Source organism: Paroedura picta, chromosome 15 (genome assembly GCF_049243985.1).
Source record: "Paroedura picta isolate Pp20150507F chromosome 15, Ppicta_v3.0, whole genome shotgun sequence".
NCBI lineage: Eukaryota > Metazoa > Chordata > Lepidosauria > Squamata > Gekkonidae > Paroedura > Paroedura picta.
The window spans coordinates 29,649,836-29,675,082 of NC_135383.1; the positions used below are offsets into that span (position 1 = coordinate 29,649,836).

Below are 25,247 nucleotides of genomic sequence, written 5' to 3' on the forward strand. Positions count from 1 at the left end.
GGAGGAGGAGGAGGAAGAGGAAGAGGAAGAGGAGGAGGAGGAGGAGGAGGAGGAGGAAGAGGAAGAGGAAGAGGAAGAGGAAGAGGAAGAGGAAGAGGAAGAGGAAGAGGAAGAGGAAGAGGAAGAGGAAGAGGAAGAAGAAGTTGGCTCTTATATGCCGCTTTTCCCTACCCGAAGGAGGCTCATTTGCCTTCCCATTCCTCTCCCCACAACAGACACCCTGTGGGGTGGGTGAGGCTGAAAGAGCCCTGATATCACTGCTCAGTCAGAACAGCTTTATCAGTGCCGTGGCGAGCCCAAGGTCGCCCAGCTGGTTGCATGTGGGGGAGTGCAGAATCGAACCTGGCATGCCAGATTAGAAGTCCGCATTCCTAACCACTACACCAAACTGACTCTCCTAACCACTACACCAGACACCCTTGTTTGCCCTTGTGGATGACTTTTACCAGATGGACAAATGGAGTGCAATTCTGTTGATTCTCCTCTCAGCAGCATCAATACCTTCAATCATGGAATTTTTCTGGACCACCTACCCAGGCTGAGAGTAGGAGGCATTGTTTTGTGGCGGTTCCAGGCAGGTTTCAGGTGATGCTGGGGGTCTGCTGTTCAGGCCCTTGGCCGCTGGCTTCCAAGCTTCTATCTTGTCCCTATGCCCTTTCACATCCATATGAGACTCCTGAGGCAGGTCAACAGGAGACCTGATCTATCTCATACTTCCAGCTGATATCAGGGAAGAAACCCCGAACCCCTGCCTGGAGGCAGGTTTAGAGTCCACACAGGCTAAAAAACTGAAGCTGCATCTCAACAAGATGGAAGTATGACTGGTGGGTGGGAGATCTGATCGAGGATTTAAGGTGCCACCTGTTCTGGAGGGGGTTGCACTCCCCTTGAAGAAACAGTTCCATAGTTTGGACCCGTTTGGCTTACTGCTGGAGAAGCAGGTGACAGCTATGGTCAGGAGTGTCCGTTTTTTCCCCCTATTCTACCCTTCCATATTGCTTAGGGTGGATAACAACAACAAAAACAACATAAAAAGTATAAAAGTTAAAACATTTACAGTTATGACTAACACTCCCCCAACTAAAATTCCCAGGCCTGGGTGGGGGTGGGAAGGAGCTGATCTTCCATCTCTCCCCCTCCTCCCCCAGCAGTGAAGCCAGCCGGTCTTGGTGGATGTTACTTCAGGCCCAGCTAAGCAGCTTCAACAGCTGCGGCCTTTCCTGGGCAGAAAGGTTCTGGGTGCTGTATTGTATGCCATGGTTACATCCAGAGGAAATCTGGTCTTGACTTTCAAATTGACTTTTGATTTTAGACTGCCATCTTGTTTTTGTTAAACAAGGGACGAGGGAGATTGTTGATTTTACTGTTATGACTTGTGGGGCTGTTGCCCATTTTATTTTGTAAGCCACCCCGAGATGACTTGTCAGGAGGGGCGGGATATAAATCTAATAATAAAATAAATAAATAAAATAAAGTCCTATATGAATTTGAACCAACGTATCTCAAAGATTGCCTAATCCGTGACACTGTCATCCAAACACTACCGTCACCCTGGGGGGCCCTGTGTTTGGTGACTCCGCCTTCTGAGATTAGGCCAGGGGCAGCCCAGGACAGGCCTTGTGGGTCGTGGCACCAAAGCTCTGTCAAACTGCATGGAACACAAACCATCCAACCCACTCCGGCCATCTGGCTCCCCCATGCTTTGTGAACTTACATTTGTGATTATTCGGTGAAGGGAATTGACCAGGACATAATGAAATGTGGAAGGAGAATTCTGTGCCAGGCAAGTCTAGAAAAGAGAAAGAGAGAATTTTTTTAGCAACTTGTCAAATTCAAATAGTTACAGATCTGCCATGAGTCTCCTTCAGACATGAGTCCAGCAGTGAAGAAAGGAATGGAGTGTAGAAAACAGAATTCGCTACATGTTTTAAGCCTCTCTCTGAACAAGTGAGCCCCTTCCCTCCACCACCTTTACAAGTCAGTTATTCTTGCTTAAATCTCTACATCACCTCCCTTGTGCTTCTTCTGGGCTGCTACAGAGGCTGTCCTCCCCTGCAGTACTTGCTTCTGCCTAAGCAAGATGGACGTTTTCAAGCAGCCCTTAGAGGTGTGGAAGTGCGAGCAGCAGAGGCTGCAGGGGGAAACAGCCTCAGGCCAGCAAGAGGCATGATGTCAAAACAGCCAAGCCACAGAGTCCAAAACGTCCAAAATCACTTCAGGGTCTGCCATGCTGGAATGAGAATTTGAACCCAGGACTCTCCAACCTGCATCCCACCCTAGTGTGAACTGACTGGCTTCCATCCATGGCCCGACCAGCCAGCCAGGCCAACTAGGGCCTAGACACCAAAGCTCAGCAAGCCACAAGTTCCAGTTGTGTGATGAAGCAGGAGAAAGACTGGCCCCTGCCGGAAAGTGAAGGCACCCCCTAGGATAGACCCTTGGCCACGTCCTATTCCAGGAGAGGGGGGATCATCCCAGTGCCTGCAACAAGCTGGGCAACAAGCCGGAATAATAATTACTGGGGAGTGCCAAGATGTGTGGAAGGGCAAGACCACTCCTGGGTGAGCAAAAGAAGCTCTGGCCCCCTCGGCCGTCACGTCAATTCAGAGGGGAGCTACACAGGGCACCTTCTGGGCAGGTTCCTCCAGTTAATTCAAAACCCCGCCCCAGTCACTAAAAGCAGCAAGAAAGGCATGTTGACGGCTAGTCACCTAAAATCGCATGCACAAAGGAACTGCTGGGAGCCAGAAATCCTCTCTTATTCATGAACTGCCCACTGCAGCTGGCCTCCCCACCCCGTCCCGCAGCCCAAAGACAGCTTCAGGACAGAGGTGGCTTCACCTTGAAGTGCTGGTTGTTGTGGGGGTTGATGCGGAAGCAGGACACCAGGCAGTCGATCATCAGGTCAATGTCAGCGTTCTGGTTGCCTCTAGAGAAAGGCTTGCTCGGGTTGAAGAGCAGGTTCTTTGGGGGAAAGGGAAAGCAGGTTGCATTGTGGTTCTCTCTCCTTTTCTCTCTCTTTTATCATAAACATTTTTATACAAATGCATTTGGCTCTGTTTAGTGCAAACTATTCCTCTGGGATATTTCTCTCAATTGTACAGGTGCTTCCTTGTTTGTTACAGAGTCCTTCCCAGGAATCCTACCCTCTTCCTCTGTTATTGGCTTCGTGCTGCGCTTGAAGGATCCCTTCGCAAAGGGTCACCCAGATATTCTCAGGAGGTCCCTGAGCACCGGCAGCTGCTCATCAGGGTGTTTTCCAGGGAACTCATGATTTAAGGGGGTCTTATAGCAAGCAAAGGAACCCCCCCCCCCATCTGCACAAAGTGCTGCTCCTGGGGATGGGGAGACCCTGATTGATGACCGGGGGGGGAGTGCTCTGCAGAAGGCCCTTTTTTTTCATTTTTACCTTCAGATCTACCACCATGGACTGCACTAGAAGGAAAATGACAGAATTGTCTTCCCAATTGATGTAGGTCGACGCTTTGCACAGCTTCACGCAAGCGATGGCAGCACTTTCGGTCAGTTGCCGACTGCCGCTGTGGCCTGCAAGAGCCTTCCTGAGGTTGTCCAAAAAGAGTTTCTGCAAAATCCGCATGCACAAAAGAGACAAAGCAAGTTATCACACACACCAGGACCAACTGAAACTGTCATCTGTGCCACTTCATACTCCGTATTCACCAATAATCCTCCCCTGGCAGGTTTCTGCAAATATATGACCTCACTAAGAGAAAGGTGGAGTCAGTTTTTAGACAGAGGCTAGATGGCCATCTGACGGAGAGGCTGATTCTGTGAAGTTTCAAGGGGGTGGCAGGTGACAGTGGATGAGCGAGAGGGATGTGAGTGTCCTGCATAGTGCAGGGGGTTTGTCTAGATCAGTGGTCCCCAATCCCTGATCCGGGAACCAGTACCGGTCCGGGGATCAGTTGGTACCGGGCCTCGGCTCCTCCTCGTCCTCCTCCCCGGGTGCGTGGCAGCCTGGGCAACCAGGCATGCGCGGGAGTCCACGCATGCACGGTTGAGTCCGGCGCCGGGGCTGCGCCGAGAAAACAGGCAGCAAAATGGAGGACGGCGTGAAGGTAAGAAGGGTAGTGGCGAGGGGCCGGGGAAAGGGACGGTTGGGGGGGTTGGGAAGGGGCGGGAGGGCGGCGGTTGGAGAGGTGGCCAGTGAGCGTCGGGTCATTGTGGGGGGGCCGGTGGCGCGGAAAGGGTTTGGGGGATCGAGGGGGGTAGGCGCCAGTGGATGGGTGTGTGTGTGCATTTTGTGGGCAGGAAGCAGCGGGAGCGCGGAAAGTTCGAGGGGGGGGTTAGTTGGGTGGGCCCGTGAGTGCAGGGGGCAGGAAAGGAACAGGGGAGGAGCGGTCGCCGGGAGGACTCACCGGCGTGGAGGTCTGTTCCTTCTGTGCAGTGAGTCCCCTGGCAGCCGAGGCAAGGCCAGGCCAAGCAGCCAATGGGGAGCCACGCTATTGGCCGCTTGGCCCTTGAGTGCCACTCAGAGGGGCGAATCAGGAGCCGCTTCGCGCCTCCTGGTTTGCCCCTCTGTGTTTTTACCCCAGACAGGGCCCACCCTAACTCCTCCCCAGTTGCCCTTACCGCTTTCTTTTATCCGCTCCACAGGGGCGGTTAAAGATTCTAAGTAATACTGCAGATATTTCCCCCAAAATCTGAGGGAGGGGGACCAGCATCCTTAGCTTCTGAGATCAGGCTGTACCATGCCCCTTTCCTCCCAGTACCTTTTATTAGGGTCAACTGATACGACCCAAAACACAGTGCAAGCTCCAGTGCTCATCAGAATTCTTCAGCTACATCTTATATTTATTTATTTATTCATTTAGATTTTTATACCAGCTTTCCATACAGCTCTGTGGTTTACATAAAAACGTCATGGGGTATTTACATGGAACATCATATAACAATCACAACATATAATATATCGTCAACTGGAATATTTCAACAGAAACACTGTTCAACAGAGATAGCAGCTTTAATGGAACCCTTAGGTAGGTCATATAGTCATGTAAGGAGCAGCTGGGGGGTACCAGTGGCTGGGCCTCAACCAAATGCCTGGTGGAGCTCCTTTTCTCAGGCCCTGCAAAATTGAGGAAGTTCCAGCAGGGCCCTGATCTCTTCAGGGAGCTCGTTCCACCAGGTGGGGGTCAGGGCTGAATAGGCCCTGGGCCTTGTTGAGGTCTGACAAAAAAAAAAAAAGAGGGAGAATAAAAAAGGGTTTTCCTAGTCAAGATCTTATTATTGTGTTTTGTTCATCTTTGACCATATAATAAATTCTGTTCTGTCTTGTCAGCTTCTAATATGCCCACATTCAGATCTTATTCACCCAGAGACAAGCACGGTATCTAAGACACCAGCTCACATCCTGGAGAGGGGCTGCAGTTCCGGGGCAGAGCACATATGCACCACTCACACATCCCCCCTGTTAAGGCCACGGCACTTCCAGATAAAGGCTATTGAACCATTCTGTCCCTAAGGATTTGCATACAGCTGGGCATAACAGCTCCACAGTGTTGCCATGGCTGGGATGGGAAATTCCAGGAGATTGGAAGATGTAGTGTCCAGATGGCACAAGGTGATAGTATATTTTGTTTTATTCATGTCATTATACCTCATTTGGAGTACCATGTTCAGTTTTAGGCGCCACAATTAAAGAAGGATGTAGGCAAACTGGAGCGTATCCAGAGGTGGACAACGAAGATAGTGGTGGGTTTGGAGATCAAGTCCTCCGAAGAAAGGTTGATGGAGCTTGGGCTGTTTAGCCTGGAGAGAAGATGACTAACCATCTTCAAATACTTTCTGTTGCCCCAGAGGGTCGGACCAGAACCAATGGGTTGAAATAAATTCAAAAGAATTTTTGGTTAAGAAGCAGTTCCTCGGTGGAACAGGCTTCCTTGGAGGTTTTTAAGGCTAGAGAGCCCTGCGACAGAAATGCCAGACTGTGTTGGTGCTTGGCTCTTGTGGCCTTTCCTTGCAAGCCCAGGAAAACGCCAATCACTACTTTTGGGTTTGGAAGGCAAATTTCCTCCAGCCCAGACTGGTCAGAGATTCTGGGGGGGGGGGGGCATCATCTGGCCACATTTATTCTAAACAAATTTGGGCAACTGCCTTGGTTTGCAGGAAAAAAAACTGCAAAGTGTAAAAAAGGGATGTAACTGAAATGTTTTTTAAAATACATAAAAGTGTCACGACGTGTGCATGTGAAGGCAATGAACTTGCCATAGAGCCCCGGGAAAGGGGCCTGGTAGCTGTGGCCTTGGCAAGCCCATCTGGAACCGGGAAGGGAGAAAGGAGGCCACAGTTGTCCTGCTCAGAGCAGCCACAGGTGGGCTGCTGAGAGCAGTGGTGGGGGGGCCTTCCTGGAGAAGCTCCAGGGAGAGTCACTGAGAGCAGGGAAAGGAAGAAGGCAAACTGCAGAGGGTGGCAGGACAGGAGAGAAGGCAAAGGACTTGTCAACAGCTGTAGGGGAGTCTCGGGGATGCACCAGGCCTGGAAAAAAAAAGTGTGGGAACATGGAGTTCCCACCCATGAGTCCCACAGGCCCCCACTTTTATTGGTATAACAAACACAGCCCTTTTCGCCAGGGGAACGATCACTGCAATCTGGTAAACTGGTGTTTCCACTAAGAGAGACACCTATAAAAACAGGCAGCATTTAGGAAAAGGTTTTACACATTTTCCCTGTGACTGGAATGAAACCACTGCCCAGTACGGCACGACCAATGACGAAAGCCAGGGTCAGAAAAGAGCGACATTTTTCCATAATGACAGTTTGCGCACCATATCATTCAATGCAGTCAGATGGTCCTGGACACAAATTACCCATGGAAAGAAGTCCCCCAGCACTGCCCCCTTGACACCGGGCCCCTCAGGCAGCCGGCAGGGAGGGCCCCGAGGACTGGTTTGAAAATCCTCAGCTGACCACCCAGGGCCCGTGAGCCTCCTTCACCTTGTTCATCTTGTTCTCCTCCGCATCTTTGGCGATGTCTTGGATGATCTCCGGACACAGCACCAGCAGGATGATTTGCAGGGGCCACACGGCAGCTTTGCGTTTCGTGCTTTCAGCAAATCCGTCCACCAAGTCAAACAGCTTCTCTGCGCAATCTGCAGCAGCGAGAGGGCGGGAGGAGGGAAGGGCACACACAGCCTGCAGCGATTCCCAAAGTCCCCCGCTGAGGGCCAAAGCCAAAACACCCCCTCCTTCTCCAGCGCCTCCATATTTAGTAGTGCTGCACCACTACCATTGGGGGGGAGGGGGGCGAATGACTAAGACCCTCGAGGAATTCCACACAGTAACTGCCCCAAATGTTACATTCTCCCCCCCCCCCCAACACTTCTTTTGAAATTTCAGGCTGAAGATCTGGAGAATTACAACACAAGGGAATTTTCCTCAGGGGAGGGCCAGAAGAGATGGTCTATCCTTCCTCCAGTTTTGAGCTGCCTCACCCTGGACTAGGACAACCAGTGGATTTTCTGAGCCAACAACAGCAGAGCGAGTGGCTTCTGCCGATCATGAAAGAAGCGAAACCTGGGCCCTTACAGAAAGCCTCCAACCCAGGGATGCAAAACAAAAACAAAATTCACTACAAATTCAAAAGGGAAAACAGCCTGATGGGGACTGAGCATGCTCAGGGAGGCAAAGAGTGATGGAGGGAACAGAACAAGTCTGGTGGGGGGTGGGGGGAGAGAAAAGGAAACAGAAGGATAGGAAACTACTTTGCTCAAGTCCCTGGGAGCTTCCTGCGTGATGTAGGGCACGGGAGTTCCCAATGATCTTCATCCCTGACTAGTAAAATGTGGTACCAAAAAGGTCACTAGGTGCTCTCTGACAAAATCAGTCACTGAACAACATATGAAAAAGATTCATGCTCCACCTGATATTTCTTGGTATTTTTACTCCAGGCATTAATGCAACAAGGACCTGAGATGGCTGGCCACTTCAATCAACCAGAGTCAGGGTCATCATTATGAACTTCAGCCAGGGTTATAAGGTATAGTGCCCAATTACTGGGGATGCCTCACCTGCCAGATCTGTCTGCGGTGTTTGGTACAGCTTCGTAAACTCGTCTGGATAGTTTTCCACCCAGTTCCAAAATGCCTGCATGACACATCAGAAAGCACTGTTACTTTTGGGAATACGTGTGGATTGACTGTTATGGGTCTGGGAACAGGATATGGAGTCGTGGATCTACCATATATCGCCGCCCCCCCCACCCCCCACCCCCCACCCCCAATGTACAGAGAATTGTTTGTGATGTATTTCAGGGCACTACTGCTTTAAAATTTGTTCTGCATTTAGATAGAAAAATATCATATTTGCATGTAATGTTTTCTGTATAGTTTTCTCAGTTCCATGTAAACTGCCCTGAGCCATCGGGGAGGGCAGTATATAAATGTGAAAAATAAATAAATAATAAATTGTAAGATGAGGGAGACTTGACTTGGCAGTAGTATGTGCAAAAGGGATTTGGGTAATTTTGACCGTACACTGAACATGAGTCAGCAGTGTAACTTCATGGCTAAAATGGCAAATGGGATTTGAGGCTTTATCAAAATAATTATAGTGTCCAGATCACGCAAGGTGACGGTACTGCTCTGCTCTGGTTGGTCTAGATGACCCTGGAAGTCCCTTACAATTCTATGATTCTATGAGCTAATGGAAATTTTCGCTGGAACTTATGATCATTAAACCTTTGCTTGATTGTATTTAAAACGTAGTTCTCTCCCAAATGGAGCAAGGTGTCTGAATCAATACCTAGCTGGGTGATTTTCTCTCTGATCTTAGTTGTGCAGTCAAATAGATATGTCCATTGTCATGTAAATATAACAGTTAATGCCTGTACGAGGAAGTGACATTGTAGCTGGAATTCTATGGCCATAAACCAAGCTCTGGTTTTCAATATTTTATTTACTTCAGAGCATATAAGGACACAATTTGGTAATCCTATGAGTTGACGGAGGAACTGACATTGAGTTTGTTCCACTTTGAAAAAGTATGCATGGAAAACTGGGCTGAAATCACTCCTTGGGTTTCTCAAAGCCTGAAGAATACATATAGCTTGAAAAGGTAGGGATCCAGGACACAACCTTGTCTTACACATTGCTTTACTGGGATTTTCACCACTACCACTATACTTTATCTGGCAAATTATGTTGGTATACTGTCAACATACTAGTGCAAAAAGATGTGGGTCAATCCCCAGTTTGTTCAGTTTATTCCATAAGAGTTCTTTTGGGTTTGTGTTAGAGGCTCCTTTTAGGTTAAAGAAGGCTGTGTATAGCTTCCCCCTTTTTGTTCCCATATATTTCTCAATCAATGACATTAGAATCAAGCAATGATCCAGTGTCGCTTTCCCATGTCTCAATCCAACTTGTTTGTTACCCAATATGTCATTAGAGCATGAGTGAATGCTCTCGTGGTTTTTGTGTCTGGGAGGGTACAGAGCCTGCACACCTTCTTCCAACTTAAACTATCTCCTGTCTTTCCACATGTCTCCCTCCTCCTCAAACCTGTCCTTTAACATGGGTGGTGATGTCACTTCTAGTGATAAAACACTTCTGGGGGTGTGGCCCAGGGCTCCTTGAAACCTGAAACATTATTAAAGAGGATCCCTCCATGATCAAAAGGCTGAAAAAGCCTGCATTGGAGGATTTCCACCAATTCAGCTTCTTGTCAAGTCAGATTTTATTGCATGTAGACATAGGCCATTATAATACAAAAGGAAAATATAAAAGGATTTAAAATATTTCAAATCAGTAATAAAAAAAGTAAATAACTTCTTTTCAAGGTATTTGCCATATAGCTTCAAAAAAACAGATAACATGTTAATCGAGTAAAAGTTTTCAGTGAGATCTGGCAATCTTAGTTTTATTGAATTGATCCATACCTCCGGCAAATTATGTAATTACAAGAATTATGTAATTACAAGAATAATTATGTAATAACAAGAAAAAGTTGGCTAAAAGATGAGCCCTTCAATCAGCATGGGGTTCTAGCATTTCACCTGGGATGACATCAGTCCCAGGAGATTTGTGATTTTTCAATGAATATTATAATTACATCACTGTCCACCGGAACCCAAGGTATTATATCATATGGGACTGCAGTGGTCCCCAACCTTTTTATCACTGGGGACTGGTCAACAATTGACAATTTTACTGAGGCCCGGGGGGAGGGGTAGTCTTTTGCTGAGGGATGTCACCGCTGCTGCCTGAGCCCCTGCTCCACTTGCTTTCCCGCCGGTGCCCGACTTCCCACCGCCTGCTGGAGGGCGCTGCCAGCAGCAGCTGCCCAGTGCCATGCTGAAGGGGAGCCCCAGCCATGGCAACTGCTGGAGAGCACCAAAGGTGAGCCGGTGGCAGAGTGGCAGGGCAGCCCCAGAGGCAGCAGCCGGGGAGGAGTAGCCACGGCCCGGTACCGACTGATCCACAGACCGGTCCCGGTCCCCGGACCGGGGGTTGGGGACCACTGTGGTACTGTTCTGTTCACAGCAAATAATGTTTGGGAGCAGTCATCATCAGATTGATATAATGTTGAGCTCAAAGTTATTCAGTCAAACACAAACTCAAACTTTATTGCACTAGGCCATAGGCCATCGCAAAGTCAGATACAATAAAATTGTTAACAACAAACGCAGAATAAAAATTACACTTAACCCATACATTCTGCTCATTAGCACACAGTATTTGCGCAAGGCCAGCTCGAATCTTTCTTGCGGCCATTTGTGTCACAAATGGGTCCCTCTCGGAAAGCAAATACCTTAATTTATGCTGAAGAAAATGCCCATGGAATGATTTTATTTAGAAACTAGAAAGTAAACCTGCTGTAGATAAAATACAGTGGGCGCTAGTGGATGGGGAGGAAGAATGTAGTAAAGGAAGGCAGAAGAGGGAAGGAGGGATAGGAGTGAGAAAGGAGGGCAAGGGCTGGGTGAAGGGATGGGTAGAAGGCAGAAAGAGAGAAAGGGAGAAAGGCAGGAAGGGCCAAAGAGAGCAAGGAATAGAGACAGAGGCAGGAAGTAGAGAATTAGAGGAAGGAAGGGAGGGAGGGAGGGAGGGAGGGAGGGAGGGAGGGAGGGAGGTGGAATGGGATGGGACAGGGGTGTGTGTGAAGGGTCTGGGGGGGAGTCGCAAGGGGGGGGCAAATCAGGAGGGGAAGTTTGTGGGGGAGAGATAGAGAAATAGAGGAAGGAAGGAAGAAGGAAGGAAGGCATGTGGGGAGGTAGATGGAATGGGATGGGAAAGGGGGGAAGGAGGATGGTGTGTGAAGGGTGGGTGGGGTGGTTGGAGGGGGGAGTTGCGACGGGAGGCAGTTGGGAACGGGGGTGGTCGGGTAAGATCGTGGGGTAGAGAGTGAACGGCGCATAGGTGTTTGGGGTGGGGAAAGCGGCCACAGTTCAGAGGGGGACTCATGAGGGGGGCGGGAGGCGGAAGAGAGCGGTGGGTGGGTGGCTGAATGTGTGGGGTGGCTGAATGTGCGGCGGAGCAGGGGGAAGCGTGGAAGCGACTTGGGGGGTGGGCGGCAGAAGCGTGCGCTGGCTGGACGGGTGGCTCAGCAGTTGGGAGGGCGGGGAAGCAGCGGTGGAGCAGCGTCGTAACACAGTGGCGAGTGGTGGGGTGGCGATAGAAGAGCAGTGTGTCTGTGTGCGTGCGTGCGTGCAAGGTAAGGGGGGCTGGAAAGCAGCGGCGGAGGACGGGAGTGAAGCTGCAGAGGCAGAGTGAAGTGGGGAGCGGTGGGTAAGGAGGAGAGAGGGAGGCAATGGGGGCGGCAAGCAGCGAGTCCGCCGCTCCGAAGGCCGCATGGTAGGGTATGTCGGGAGACTGCCTACCTGCCGTCTGGCGGCAAGGCGCAAAATGGCACCTGGAATCCGAAGGCGGGCTAGGTTGGGGAGTGGGCGGTTAAGGAGGTGGGCTGACAAGTGGAGGGCTCAATCGGCTGGCGCTTTGCGGCCCTCCACTTCTCAGACAATTGAGAGCAACCAGGGAGTGGTGCTGCTAACCAGGTGAAGCTATTGTGCTGACTGGGTGAGGTGATTGCTGGGTGATTGCTGGGAGGATTAAAAAGGGCTGCTCCTCACCAGAGGCAGAGCTCAGACAACTGAGAGCACGTGGAGAGAGCTACTCTGAAGTGTTGCTGCTGACCAGGTGAACCTATTGTGCTGACTGGGTGAGGTGAATCCTGGGTGATTGCTGGGAGGATTTAAAAAAGCTGCTCCTCGCCAGATGCGCGATCCGAAGGGCGAGAGACAAAGGACTCTTGGCCTGTGGCACTTAGCCTAGGGTTCTTGGCCGAGCAATTAGAATCAGTAGATTATATTTCCCTAGTACTTGCACTGCCTAGAACTTACAATGGACCTCCAGGACACTCATCCCATCATCTGCAGTGAGTGTGACATGATTGCTTTCCTCCCAGAAGACAAGATGGACTACATCTGCCCCAAGTGTAAGGTGGTAAGACTTTGGCAGGAAAGGATTAGGGGATTAGAAGACAGCATTATTACTCTGACCCAAAGTAAGAAAGGGGAGGAGTTCTTAGACCAGAGCCGTGCAACAAGGAATAAAGAGGATACTACCAGTCTTGAAGAGGATAAGGAGATTGACCTCACTATGGAGCCTCTGCAGACAGTTCAGAAAAAGACTTAACGGCATAGAGCGAGACAGTTCTCGGGGCCTTTGGAGCTCCAGAATAGATTTCAGGCCCTTGCAGAGGAGGTGAAAGGGTCAACGAGGGAAGATGTCCCAAAACAAAGTCTAAGACAAGGGGAAGAGGCCACAGGGATAGAAGGAAATAGTGTTGAGAAGGGAAAAAAAGAGCGTACTGGTAATTGGAGATTCCCTGCTAAGAGGAATGGATCGCCATGTGGCTGGGCACAACCCCCTAACCCAAGAGGTGTGTTGCTTGCCAGGGGCGAAAATTAAAGACGTTTCAGAACGGCTGCCCAAACTCCTCAAATCTACGGGTCTCTACCCATTTGTGATGGTCCATGTGGGAACGAATGACATGTCCCTGAATACCATCGCTCCTATTAAAACAGACTATCAAGATCTGGGGAGGAAGCTCAAGCAAATGGGGGCATAAGTGGTATTCTCTTCAATCTTGCCTGTCAAGGGAAGAGGAATGCGTCGGGAGAGGAAGATAATGGAGGTGAATCAGTGGCTGTGTAGAAGCCTATTTGGATAAACAAAGAACTTCAAGAGGAACTAAGAAAGAACAGGAAATGTTCAGGAAATGGAGGGAAGGACAGAGCCCTAAAGAAGAGTACCTACAGGTTGCTAGGCACTGTAGATCAATCATCAGAAAGGCCAAAGCTGAGAGTGAGCTAAGATTGGCCTGGGAAGCCCATTGTAACAAGAAAACACTTTTCAGCTATGTGAGGAGCAAACATAAAGTAAAGGAGGCAATAGGCCCACTGTTGGGTGCGGATGGACAAACTCTAATGGAACATGCAGAGAAAGCAGAAAGGCTTAGTGCCTATTTTACATCTGTTTTTTTCCCACAGGTCAAAGGGTTTAGGCACATCTAGAGATGGCAATAGCCAAGAGATAGTGTCTGGGTGGCAGGTTAACATGGATAGAGAGGTTGTCGAGAGGCATTTAGCTGCACTGGATGAGTTCAAATCCCCTAGGCCAGATGAAATGTACCCGAGAGTGCTCAAAGAACTTTCCAGAGAACTTGCACAGCCCTTGTCCATCATCTTCGGGACCTCTTTAAGGACTGGAGATGTCCCGGAGGACTAGAAGAGAGCAAATGTTATTCCGATCTTCAAAAAAGGGAAGAAGGATGACCCGGGAAACTACAGACCAGTGAGTCTGACCTCTGTTGTGGGGAAGATAATGGAGCAGATAATTAAAGGTAGCGATCTGCAAACATCTGGAGGACAATTTGGTGATCCAAGGAAGTCAGCATGGATTTGTCTCCAACAGGTCCTGCCAGACCAACCTGGCTTCCTTTTTTGACCAAGTAACAGGTTTGCTGGATCATGGAAATTCGGTTGATGTCATTTACTTGGATTTTAGTAAAGCTTTTGACAAGGTTCCCCATGATGTTCTGATGGATAAGTTGAAGGACTGCAATCTGGATTTTCAGATAGTTAAGTGGATAGGGAATTGGTTAGAGAACCGCACTCAAAGAGTTGTTGTCAATGGTGTTTCATCAGACTGGAGAGAGGCGAGTAGCGGGGTACCTCAGGGCTCGGTGCTCGGCCCGGTACTTTTTAACATATTTATTAATGATCTAGATGAGGGGGTGGAGGGACTACTCATCAAGTTTGCAGATGACACCAAATTGGGAGGACTGGCAAATACTCCGGAAGACAGAGACAGAGTTCAACGAGATCTGAACACAATGGAAAAATGGGCAAATGAGAACAAGATGCAATTTAATAAAGATAAGTGTAAAGTTCTGCATCTGGGTCAGAAAAATGAAAAGCATGCCTACTGGATGAGGGATACACTTCTAGGTAACACTTTGTGTGAACGAGACCTTGGGGTACTTGTGGATTGTAAACTAAAAATGAGCAGGCAGTGCGATGCAGCAGTAAAAAAGGCTAATGCCATTTTGTGCTGTATCAACAGGGGCATCACATCAAAATCACAAGATGTCATAGTCCCATTGTATACGGCACTGGTCAGACCACACCTGGAGTACTGTGTGCAGTTCTGGAGGCCTCAATTCAAGAAGGACGTAGATAAAATTGAAAGGGTACAAAGGAGAGCGACAAGGATGATCTGGGCCCAAGGGACGAAGCCCTATGAAGATAGGTTGAGGGACTTGGGAGTGTTCAGCCTGGAGAAAAGGAGGTCGAGAGGGGACATGATAGCCCTCTTTAAGTATTTGAAAGGTTGTCACTTGGAGGAGGGCAGGATGCTGTTTCTGTTGGCTGCAGAGGAGAGGACACGCAGTAATGGGTTTAAACTTCAAGTACAACGATATAGGCTTCCTAAGGAGGTGGTGAACTCCCCCTCACTGGCAGTCTTCAAGCAAAGGTTGGATACACATTTTTCTTGGATGCTTTAGGATGCTTAGGGCTGATCCTGCGTTGAGCAGGGAGTTGGACTAGATGGCCTGTATGGCCCCTTCCAACTCTATGATTCTATGATTTTATTCTCAGTTCGGGGGCAAGGAACCAATCGTCCCCCCCCCCCAATCCCGGACCAACCTCTCCCACATAGCTCTTAGCGTTTTATTTATACTGATGATGATGATAACAATCTCGCGGAGCGGTGTAGAGACTAACTTCAAAGCCTTTTCCTAAGAATGGGCCTTGAAAGGGTCCCCTCTCCTGGCCAGGCAGCTTAAGGTGGCTTTGGGGGCAGCTTACAGCGAGATCCAGTGGCATGGGCAGGGCCTGGGCAGCTCATAAAATGGCCAGGACAGAGCTCCTTAGCAGGCAGGCAGCAGGTCGGGAGGCCCTCGTTAGGAAGCCCAGCCTAGCAGGCCAAGAGGCCCTCATTAGGAGGCCCTGCTTAGCAGGACAGGACAGAGCTCCTTAGCAGGCAGGCAGCAGGCCAAGAAGCCCTCGTTAGGAAGCCCTCTACCACAACCCTTTGCCCAGGGCCATCTCCCCTTACCTGCTGCCAGCTCCAGATACTGAGGCATCTGAGAGCAAAGAGGGTAGAGTCCAGGGACGGAGAGCGGGAGCTGCAGGGGCAGGGCCAATCAGGGCAAAGCTGGCTTTACCCTGATTGGCCCTATTTCAACTTGGACAGCCACGCACATCCCACCCCCTAGGCTGTTTCACAAATATAAAGAGGAACAACAATGGATAAGGATTTCCTCCAGGTTGATCAAGGATCGAACTACCCTAAACACTTGGGCCGGGCGACAGCTTGCGGACGCAAGTTCCGTGGCAAAGTAATAACGTTTTGCCGCTTTCATGGCCATCTCATATGCCCTCATAAGCATTCGATAAGATGTTATTGAGGCCTCGTCATGTGTTTTCTGCCACACTTGCTCTAGTCGTCTCAATTACCTCTTTTCTCCTGGAGCGCCATGGTGTACCATGGCGACTGTGAGTCGAGGGCAGAGAGGACATCTAGAGGCAATCATATCGATGGCATCTGCCAGGCGGGACTGCCAGTCCTCCACCATGGCGTTCAACGAATTGCCAGGAGGCATCGGGTCCTGCAGAGCATTCCGGAATCCAATCGGATCCATTAGTCTCCTCGGGCGAAGTAAAATATGTCCGACGCCCAACTGGGGGAGGGGTGGGGACTTGATCCGGGCCTGTAGGATGTAGTGATCTGATCACGGAACGGCCAGAGACATATCCAGACTCACCTCTATCCCCGCGCCGAAGATCAGGTCGAGGGTATGGCTGGTGCAAAGCATGGGTCCAGCAACAAATTGCGAGAGCCCCAGTGTCGTCATGGCCGACACTAGGTCCGAGCCAAATCCTGGGTACGGCGCATCCGCATGGACATTGAAATTCCTGGGGATGGTTAGCCTCAGGTACTGCAATGCTCAGACACGCGCCGCCTCCAGCAGGCTCGACAGGGAACCTGGAGGCGAGTTGGGCGGGCGGTAAACGAGACAGATGGCCAAGCTTTTGACTGAGCCCACACTAATACCGACACAATCCACTCCCCCATGTCTGGCGCAGGAAGAGCCCTATAGGAGAAAGCCTCCCAGACCAAGATAGCCTCTCCCCCTCCCCTACTGTGGGACTGAGATTGGTGCACCACTGAAAAACCAGGGGGGGCAGTTCTTTCAAAGCAACAGTTTCGCCGTCCCGTACACTGCTCTCGGTCACGCAAGCCAGGTCAGCCCCCAACTCCATGAAGAATTGTCACAGAGTGGAGGCCTTGTTTTTAATCCACCTGGCATTACAGAGGACCAATGTAGGATCCCTAACCCTAGCCTCCACCCACACATGCCTGGTGATGGGATGTAGTTTAGAAGGACAGCGAGCCTGCCAGACTCCCGTTCACCGTCCTTCTCTTGTCCAACCTCCTTCCCCAACCATAGCGCCCCTGGCCCATGAAGGTTCCAATCACGGTCCCCGGCTGGGCCACCCAAGGCAGTGACTCCCCATCCATATCTGAGAGGAGTCCAGGTGGAATGACCCCTCTTACCTACTCACCCACCCTGCTGCACTAATCTACCCTGCCCTCCCTAATCCCCCCTGGCTCACAACTCCCACTAAACCTCCCTACCCAGCCCAGCCTCCCCACCGTGACAAACTAACAGCTGGTAGGTCAATCAAGGGAGGGGCTCAACGCGATCCCGCCACACAGGGGATCTCGGGTCAGCCTCCAACCCCCACCTAACCCGATTCTACTCCCTCCCCACTCTACCTATCATATCCACCTTTTGCTCCCTCTCACTAATCTTCCCTGGCCCTCAGAACCACTGAGCCTCTGGTTCCAAGGGGAAGGATGACCCTCTAGTAGAATTGCAGAGATCTTGTAGAGATATGAGCATCTCCCGATCCTGGCAGTCCCACTCCTCCCAATAGAGGATGCAGCGCCACTCTACGGTCACCACTAGATGGCGCCTGGCGACCTCGGTTCAATACACGAAGGATAGTACTAGGCTGGTAAACCAGCTCATAGGTGGAAAATTCCGCAAATTCCTCCGCTACGCCAGCCCAACGATCTCACCCAGGGTCTCTCCACTTCCCTCCTGCCACTTTCTCCGTTACCAAGATCTTTACAGCTTCCCAGCCCAGAAAAGCTGCCAGCTCTCCAGAAGGAAACGCCCCTTCAACTGAGAGCTGCGCCTTGCTCCCACGGCATTCCCAACCACCCAGGACTCCCCTCGATCTTTCGGCTGGTCGCTGCCATGTTCCAACTGCTCTCCGGGGCTCCGCTCTTCTCAGGAGCTCCACCCGAGAGGACGCCTTCTTCACCAGCACTACCATCCTCCAAACTGGGGGGGGGGGGTGGCGGCTCACAGGAGAATCTCTGACCCATGGGAAGCCAGGGGGGTAGAGGTAACACGATGCGGGAAGGGGGGGAGGGCCTACACAAACACATTGGTGTCCCTACTCACCCCCCATCCAAAGAAACCAGTTAGTCCAGAGTTTCTCACCCCTAGCAGGGCCTCCAGCACAGTAAAAACTCCTCTTGCCTTACTACCTTTAGCTTGCTCACATTTATATGACCCAGATACAGGGCTCTGCGTCTTAAAGCGTTTTAAATCACGGAGCAAACCTGGACTGCACAATTAAAGATATGTCAATTTTCGCATGCCAGGAGAAAACCCACTCACTTCAGTAATGTTTCTGATAAGGTTTCAAATGATATTCTTGTTCACGAGTTGGTAAAATATGGTATGGATCCCAATTCTGTCAGGTGGATCAATAACTTATAGACAAATCGTACCCAGAGGGTACTTGTTAATGGTTCAGCATCTTCTTGGAAAAGAGTGACAAGTGAAGTACCCCAAGGGTCTGTCCTGGGGCCTGTGTTGTTAAACATATTTATAAATGATTTGGATGAGAAATTAGAGAGGATACTTGTTAAATTTACAGATGATACTAAACTGGGAGGGGTAGCAAACACAACTGAAGACAGCAACAGACTACAGGATGATCTTGATAGGCTCGAGAAGTGGGCTAAACTGAATAAAATGAAGTTCAATAGGGACAAATGTAAAGTTCTACATTTAGGTTGATGGTTAGGTGCGAAGTCGTGTCGACCCATCGCAACCTTATGGACAATGATCCTCCAGACCCCATTCCCCGGGGTCCATTTAAGTTTGCATCAACTGCTTCAGTGACTCCATCCAGCCACCACATTCTCTATCGTCCCCTTCTTCTTTTGCCCTCAATCGCTCCCAGCATTAGGCTCTTCTCCAGGGAGTCCTTCCTTCTCATGAGTTGGCCAAAGTATTTGAGATACATCTTCAGGATCTGGCCTTCTAAGAAGCAGTCAGGGCTGATTTCCTCTAGGACTGCTGTTAGAACCTGCCACAATTTGTTGTACTCCACACAATAATAGGCTATAGCATAATTAATGAAGCAGAAGTAAATGTTATTCTAGAAATCTCTAGCTTTCTCTAGATCTCTAGTTCCTCTGCCTCTTTGAAATCCTGCCTATACTTCTGGAAGTGCTTGGTCCACATATTGCTGGAGCCTAGCTTGTAGGATTTTGAGCATAACATTGCTAGCATGAGAAATGACTGCAATGGTGCCGTAGTTTATTTATTTATTTATTTGTTTGTTTATTTATTTATTTATTTGTCATACTTCTATACCGCCCTCCCCGGAGGCTCAGGGCAGTTTACATTATAACAGAGAACCATACATAAAACAGTCTGTAGAACATGTACATCGATAACCAACAACTGCAACCAACCACAACACGGTATAACAGTAAACAATCGTAATACAAACAGGTCCAGGTCTTGTTGATGGGATTCTGAGGGGGGTGGCTTATTGATTGAATTCTGAGGGGGGGTGGGGGGGAGCATGGGCCCTTGGTCGCTGTAGATTACGTCTGGTCTTGGCCAAATGCCTGGTAGAGGAGCTCCTTTTTGCAGGCCCTGTGGAACTGTTTAAGCTCCGTCAGGGCCCTGATCTCCTCTGGGAGCTCGTTCCACCAGGTAGGGGCCAGAACAGAGAATGCTCTGGCCCTCGTTGAGACCAGGCGGACTTCTTTAGGGCCAGGGATCCTTAGCTGATTGGAGGCAGTAGAGCGTAGAGCTCTTTTGGGGGCATAGGCGGGGAGGCGGTCCCTCAGGTACACTGGGCCCTGACTGCGTATGGCCTTGAAGGTAATTACCAGAACCTTTAGTCTGATCCGGAATTCAACTGGTAACCATTGCAGCTGATGGAGAATGGGCCGGATATGGGACCTCCACTGTGTTGCTGTGAGGATCCTGGCTGCTGCATTTTGAACTAGTTGTAGTTTCCGGGTCAGGGCTAAGGGCAGGCCTGCGTAGAGCGAGTTACAAAAGTCCAGTCTAGAGGTGACCGTCGCATGGATCACTGTGGCTAGGTGTTCCGGGGCCAGGTAGGGCGCTAGTAGTTTGGCTTGGCAGAGATGGTAGTATGCCAGCCGCGCTACGTTTGTGATCTGGGCCTTCATTGTGAGGGAAGCGTCCAGCTAGGTTCCTGGCGGAGTGAGCCGTAGAGAGCTGCACGCCATCCAGGGTAGGCAGGCGCGCTTCCTTGCATGGGCCCTTCCTACCTAGCCACAGGACCTCCGTCTTTGAAGGATTGAGCTTCAGACGACTCTGCTTGAGCCATCTCGTCACTGCTTCCAGGCAGCTGGCTAATGCTTCTGGGGGAGAGTCAGGGCAGCCATCCATCAGGAGGAAGACCTGGGTGTCATCTGCATACTGATGGCAACCTAGCCCAAACTTCCGTACCAGCTGTGCGAGAGGTCGCATGAAGATGTTGAATAGGATAGGAGAGAGGACCGTTCCTTGTGGGACTCCACAAGCAAGTTGCCGGCGACCTGATGTTTTCTCTCCTATTGCAATCCTCTGTCCACGATCCTGGAGGAAGGAGATCAGCCATTGAAGGGCTGTGCCTTGTATTCCGGCATCAATGAGGCGGCGAGCTAGAAGCTCGTGATCGACTGTGTCGAACACTGCTGAGAGGTCTAATAATATCAGCAGTGCCGACCCGCCTCGATCCAACTGGCAACGGAGGTTGTCCGTCAGGCAACGGAGGCTGTCTCTACCCCATGGCCAGGCTGGAAGCCTGACTGGGATGGGTCTAGGACCGAAGCTTCTTCCAGGTATTCTGTCAGTTGGTTTGCAACTGCCCTTTCTATCATCTTGCCCAGAAACGCTAAGTGCGAGACGGGCCTGTAGTTGTTAGGCTCTTGTGGGTTTAGAGATGTTTTTTTCAACAGTGGACGTACCACAGCCTCTTTCAAACCCTCCGGGAATTCTCCTGTTGTTAGAGATAGGTTGATTATCTCCTGGAGGGGGCCCATTATCTTTATGCCAGCTTTTTTCAAGAGCCAGGATGGGCAAGGATCTAGTGGGCATGTAGTTGGTCTTGTTGTCGCTAGAATCCTGTCCACTTCGGTCAGCGTGAGTCGTCTGAAGTTACTCATAGTTTTCTCCAAAGACCGCCAAGGGGCCTCTAGTTCACTTTTTGTATCTAAGGTTGGAGGGAGGTCGTGGCGGAGTGTCGAGATTTTGTCCGCAAAATGACTCGCAAATGCCTCACAGCTGATGTCCAATTGGCTACTGTTTTGTTGCCCTTCAATCAGGGCAGTGAGGGATCGAACTACCTTAAACAATTGAGCCGGGCGTGAGTCTGCAGATGCGATGGTAGCCGAGTAAAAATTGCGTTTTACTGACTTCACCGCCATTTCATAGGCTTTCATCCGCATTCTATAAGATGTTCTCGAGGCTTCGTCACGAGTCTTCCTCCAAACTCGCTCTAGCCGTCTCAGTTCCCGTTTCTTGCTGCGAAGCTCCTCGGTGTACCAGGGGGCCCGCTTGAGACGGGGGCAGAGAGGGCGTCGGGGAGCTCTCTCATCAATGGCAGTCAGCAGTCTGTTATGCCAGTCGCTGACCAGGCCATTGAGAGAAGTGTTCTCGATAAAAACTCATCTTGGTTCTGGAAACTAGTGTCTGATTGTAAAGCAAAATCAGTTTCAGCTTCAACCATCCCACCGGGAATATGGGAAGCACATTATAAGGCGCTATACTCTTCATCATTAGAGATAAAGCTAATTCAGGCAACAGATGTGGGAGGCCAGGATACCAGAATGGCCACAAGTTAATCACTCTGAAGTCAGGAAGCTCATTGGTACCCTTAAATCAGGGAAAGCCCCTGGCTATGATTTAGTACCTCCTGAACTAATTAGAAGGAACATAGAATGGTGGGTGCCAGTATTGGCTAAGCTGTTTACAACAATTGACAGAACAGGTATCCTTCCAAAAGGTTGGGAAGTAGCAGTGGTGGTACCCATATACAAGAGAGGAAATAGGAAGGAACCCCAAAACTACAGACCAATAAGCCTCCTCAGCACCATAAGTAAGCTGTATGCTAGGCACCTATGCTGGAAATATAGAGACTGGCTAGAAGAAGAGAACATCCTAGCAAAGGAGGCTTTAGAGAAGGATATTCCACACTGGATCATTGTATGCTGGTAGATCACCTAATAGCTAAATACTCCTCAAAGAAATCAACCTCCCTTTATATCTCATTTATTGATTTTAAATCTGCATTTGACTCTATTCCAAGAGATCTGTTATGGGCCAAATTAGGCAGGACCTCCATAGACAGGAGGCTACTTGTGCTTATTAAAAAACTACATGAAAATACTGCCATAAGAGTTAAATATAGCCCCCAAGGACATCTCACAGATTTAATCAAGACAACAAAGGGAGTTAAACAGGGATGCATATTGGCCCCCCTCCTATTTAATTACTTTATTAATGACATTGGCAGCTATCTCAAAAACCCAAATTTCCATCCTCCAAAAATCAGTGGAAAACACATTTCATTTTTGCTTTATGCCAATGATCTAGCCTTATTCTCTAGGACTCCCATAGGAATGAGAAGAGCTTTGAGTGCCTTAAACTTGTACTGCCAAGCAAACTACCTTGTAAGTGAACCACAATAAAACTCAGGTGATGGTTTGTGGAAAGAGGCAAAAATCTCACATTTGGAGACTAAATGGGACCCTGATAGAGCAAGTAAAACAATACAAATATCTGGGAGTCATATAATTCAGGCCACACAAGCTAGAACTGCACATATAAATTATATCTCATCAAACGCGCAGAAAAGCTCAAGTGCAATTCAGAAATTTTTTTGCCAAAAAGGTGGAAGATGCATACAAGCGGCCATCAACATCTTTAAGGCTAAAGCTCTTGCACAACTAACCTATGGGGCCCCAATAAGCATCTCTGGTAATCTATCTAACCTAGAGAAGGTCCAGTCTAAATTTCTGAGAACTATTCTCCAATTGCCAAATAACATCTCCAATATCGCAATTAGGATAGAGACTGGAATGGTTAATGTTCAGACTAGGCTCTGGATGGCAACCCTTATGTTGTGGCTTAAACTGGTATTTCGGCAGAGGGGTCTTATCAGCCTCCTACTGACAGATTCATTTGTCGCACCCTGGTTAAAAGCACTATTAGAGAAGCTGTGCTCCTATGGTCTGTCCTATCAATTTATTCTGGGCCTGGGACATGACAAAGCGAAATAATTAATAAGGAACAGAGTAATAGATGTAGAAAGACAGCATGATATCAATAAGATATTGGACCCACTTTTTGAGAAAGACCTTCTTAACAAGGCTGTCTCAATGCCATATTTAACTGATCTTCTAAATTCTGAACAAAGAAGATCTTTTACTCTTCTCCGCTATAATGCCCTCCCTTCCGCTTTCCTGGAAGGAAAGTTCAAGGGGCTACCGATAGAAGCACGTAAGTGTGTCTGTGGCGAAGGTCAAATAGAGACAGCTGAACATGTCCTATTTGAGTGCAGGCCACACTGGCCTCATTGCTCGCAGAATGCCCCAGAGCTTTGAGGAAACAGCGTCTTAAGCTACTACTTTCAGACACAAATAAAGATCTAACAAAAATTATTGCTAGATTTGCTTGGGTAGCTATAAAAATAAGGCAGAGCTGGACCAACCCTGTTCCCTAGTGCTTTTATATTGGATCCATATACAACTGTTCTTATTTCTTAGTTTTTACCCATTTATAATTGATGTTATATTTGTAATTTTATGTTTTTTTACTGGCTGGTCTATGACCGTAAATAAAATTGATTGATTGATTGAGAAGTGCCGGGAGGCATTGGTTCCTACAGAGCATTCCAGAATCCTATTGGATCCATAAGTCTCCATGGGCGAGCTAAAATTTGCTCGGTGCCCAACTGAGGAGGTGGTAGGAGCCTTAGCCGAGCCTTTAGAGCATAGTGGTCTGACCATGGCATGGCTGTTGTTGTGACCAGATCCACATCCAAACCTGTGCCGAAAATAAGATCCAGGGTGTGACCTGCTTGATGGGTGGGGCCAACAACAAATTGCAAGAGCCGTAGTGTTGCCATGGATGACACTAGGTCCTGTCCAGTTCTAGAGGACAGTAGCTCAGCATGGACGTTAAAGTCCCCCAGGACTAGTAGACTGGAGAACTGTAGCATCCAGGCCGCCACCGCCTCTAGCAGGGCAGGCAGGTCATCTGGCGGTGCATTGGGTGCGGTACACTAGCCAGATTCCACGCTCTCGGTTGATCCCCATCCGAGGCCAACACATTCAATGCCTGGTATTGACGGCGCAGGAAGGGTTTTAAAGGAGAAAGCCTCTCGGGTTAGGATTGCCACCCCTCCTCCCCGCCCCGCTGTCAGAGACTGGTGGAGGACAGAAAACCCAGCAGGGGCTAGATCTTTGAGGGCAACTGTTTCCCCCTCCCTGGTCCAGGTTTCTGTCACGCACGCCAGGTCTGCTCTTTGCTCTACAAAGTGGTTTTGCAGCGTAGAGGTTTTGTTGTTTATTGACCTGGCGTTGCACAGCACCAGTGTCAGAGGCGGGTTGTTTACCTTTGCCTCCACCCTAGTGTCACGAGGGATGGGGCGGAGTCTGGAGGGGGCTCGAGTATGGTTGATTTTCGGCCCCCTTGGTTTGATGTATCTCCGCCATCCGCTGTCCCTGCCTTTGCCCCTTATTATTGGGATCCCTGACACTATCAAGGCCCCTGCTTTTTCTCCTTCCTCAGTTTTGCTAGGCATTATGAGCTCTATGGACACTGTTGGTTCAATTCTTACTTCTATGGTTTGGCTGGGGTTGATTGTTGAACACCGGTTCTGTCGTTGTGTGTGTGAGTTATGTATCTGTGGGAGGTTGGCCCTGATCGCTAATTACAGCCTCTCAGGGCTTTCCAGTTCCACTTGTGTGTAGTTATGTGCTGCGTGTAGGGTGTGTGTCGTTGTGGGTGCCTGGAGGGGTGGTCCCGATCGCCTGTTGTGGCACCTCAGGGTTGCCCACTCCAGGGGTGTGTGATGTATGAGTGGCCTGAGTGTTATTTCATGTTGGATTGTGGTTGGAAGTTGTGGATTGGGTGGTGGCTAGTTGGCAGTTTGGGTTGTTTGGTGAGTGGAGAGTAAGTTGATGGGTTGGTTGGATTAATTGCTTCGGCTGGGTTCAAGTAACTTGATTTTTTGGAATTTAATTGTTTTGGGTAGGTTGGGGTAGAGTTTAGATTGTTGGGGTGGTGGTTGGTTTTTTGGGGGGGTTTCGGTATTGGGTTAGAATAGATTAATTGATAGTAGTTGAGTGTATATGGTGGGTGGGCAGGTGTTAATTTAGTGTGAAATC

General features: G+C 49.4%; 1 protein-coding gene across 5 annotated transcripts in view; it reads right to left on the minus strand.

Annotated features, from left to right (window-relative positions):
* NF1 (neurofibromin 1) overlaps nt 1-25,247 on the minus strand; it is a 365,186-nt gene that overhangs the window by 265,256 nt on the left and 74,683 nt on the right. For all 5 annotated transcript variants that reach the window (XM_077311869.1, XM_077311867.1, XM_077311868.1 and 2 more), the window contains exons 7-11: nt 8,031-8,106; nt 6,958-7,112; nt 3,410-3,583; nt 2,842-2,964; nt 1,715-1,789 (exon numbers count right to left, since the gene is read on the minus strand). In XM_077311869.1, coding sequence (XP_077167984.1) covers nt 1,715-1,789; nt 2,842-2,964; nt 3,410-3,583; nt 6,958-7,112; nt 8,031-8,106 — 603 coding nt within the window. The remainder of the gene's footprint in view (nt 1-1,714; nt 1,790-2,841; nt 2,965-3,409; nt 3,584-6,957; nt 7,113-8,030; nt 8,107-25,247) is intronic.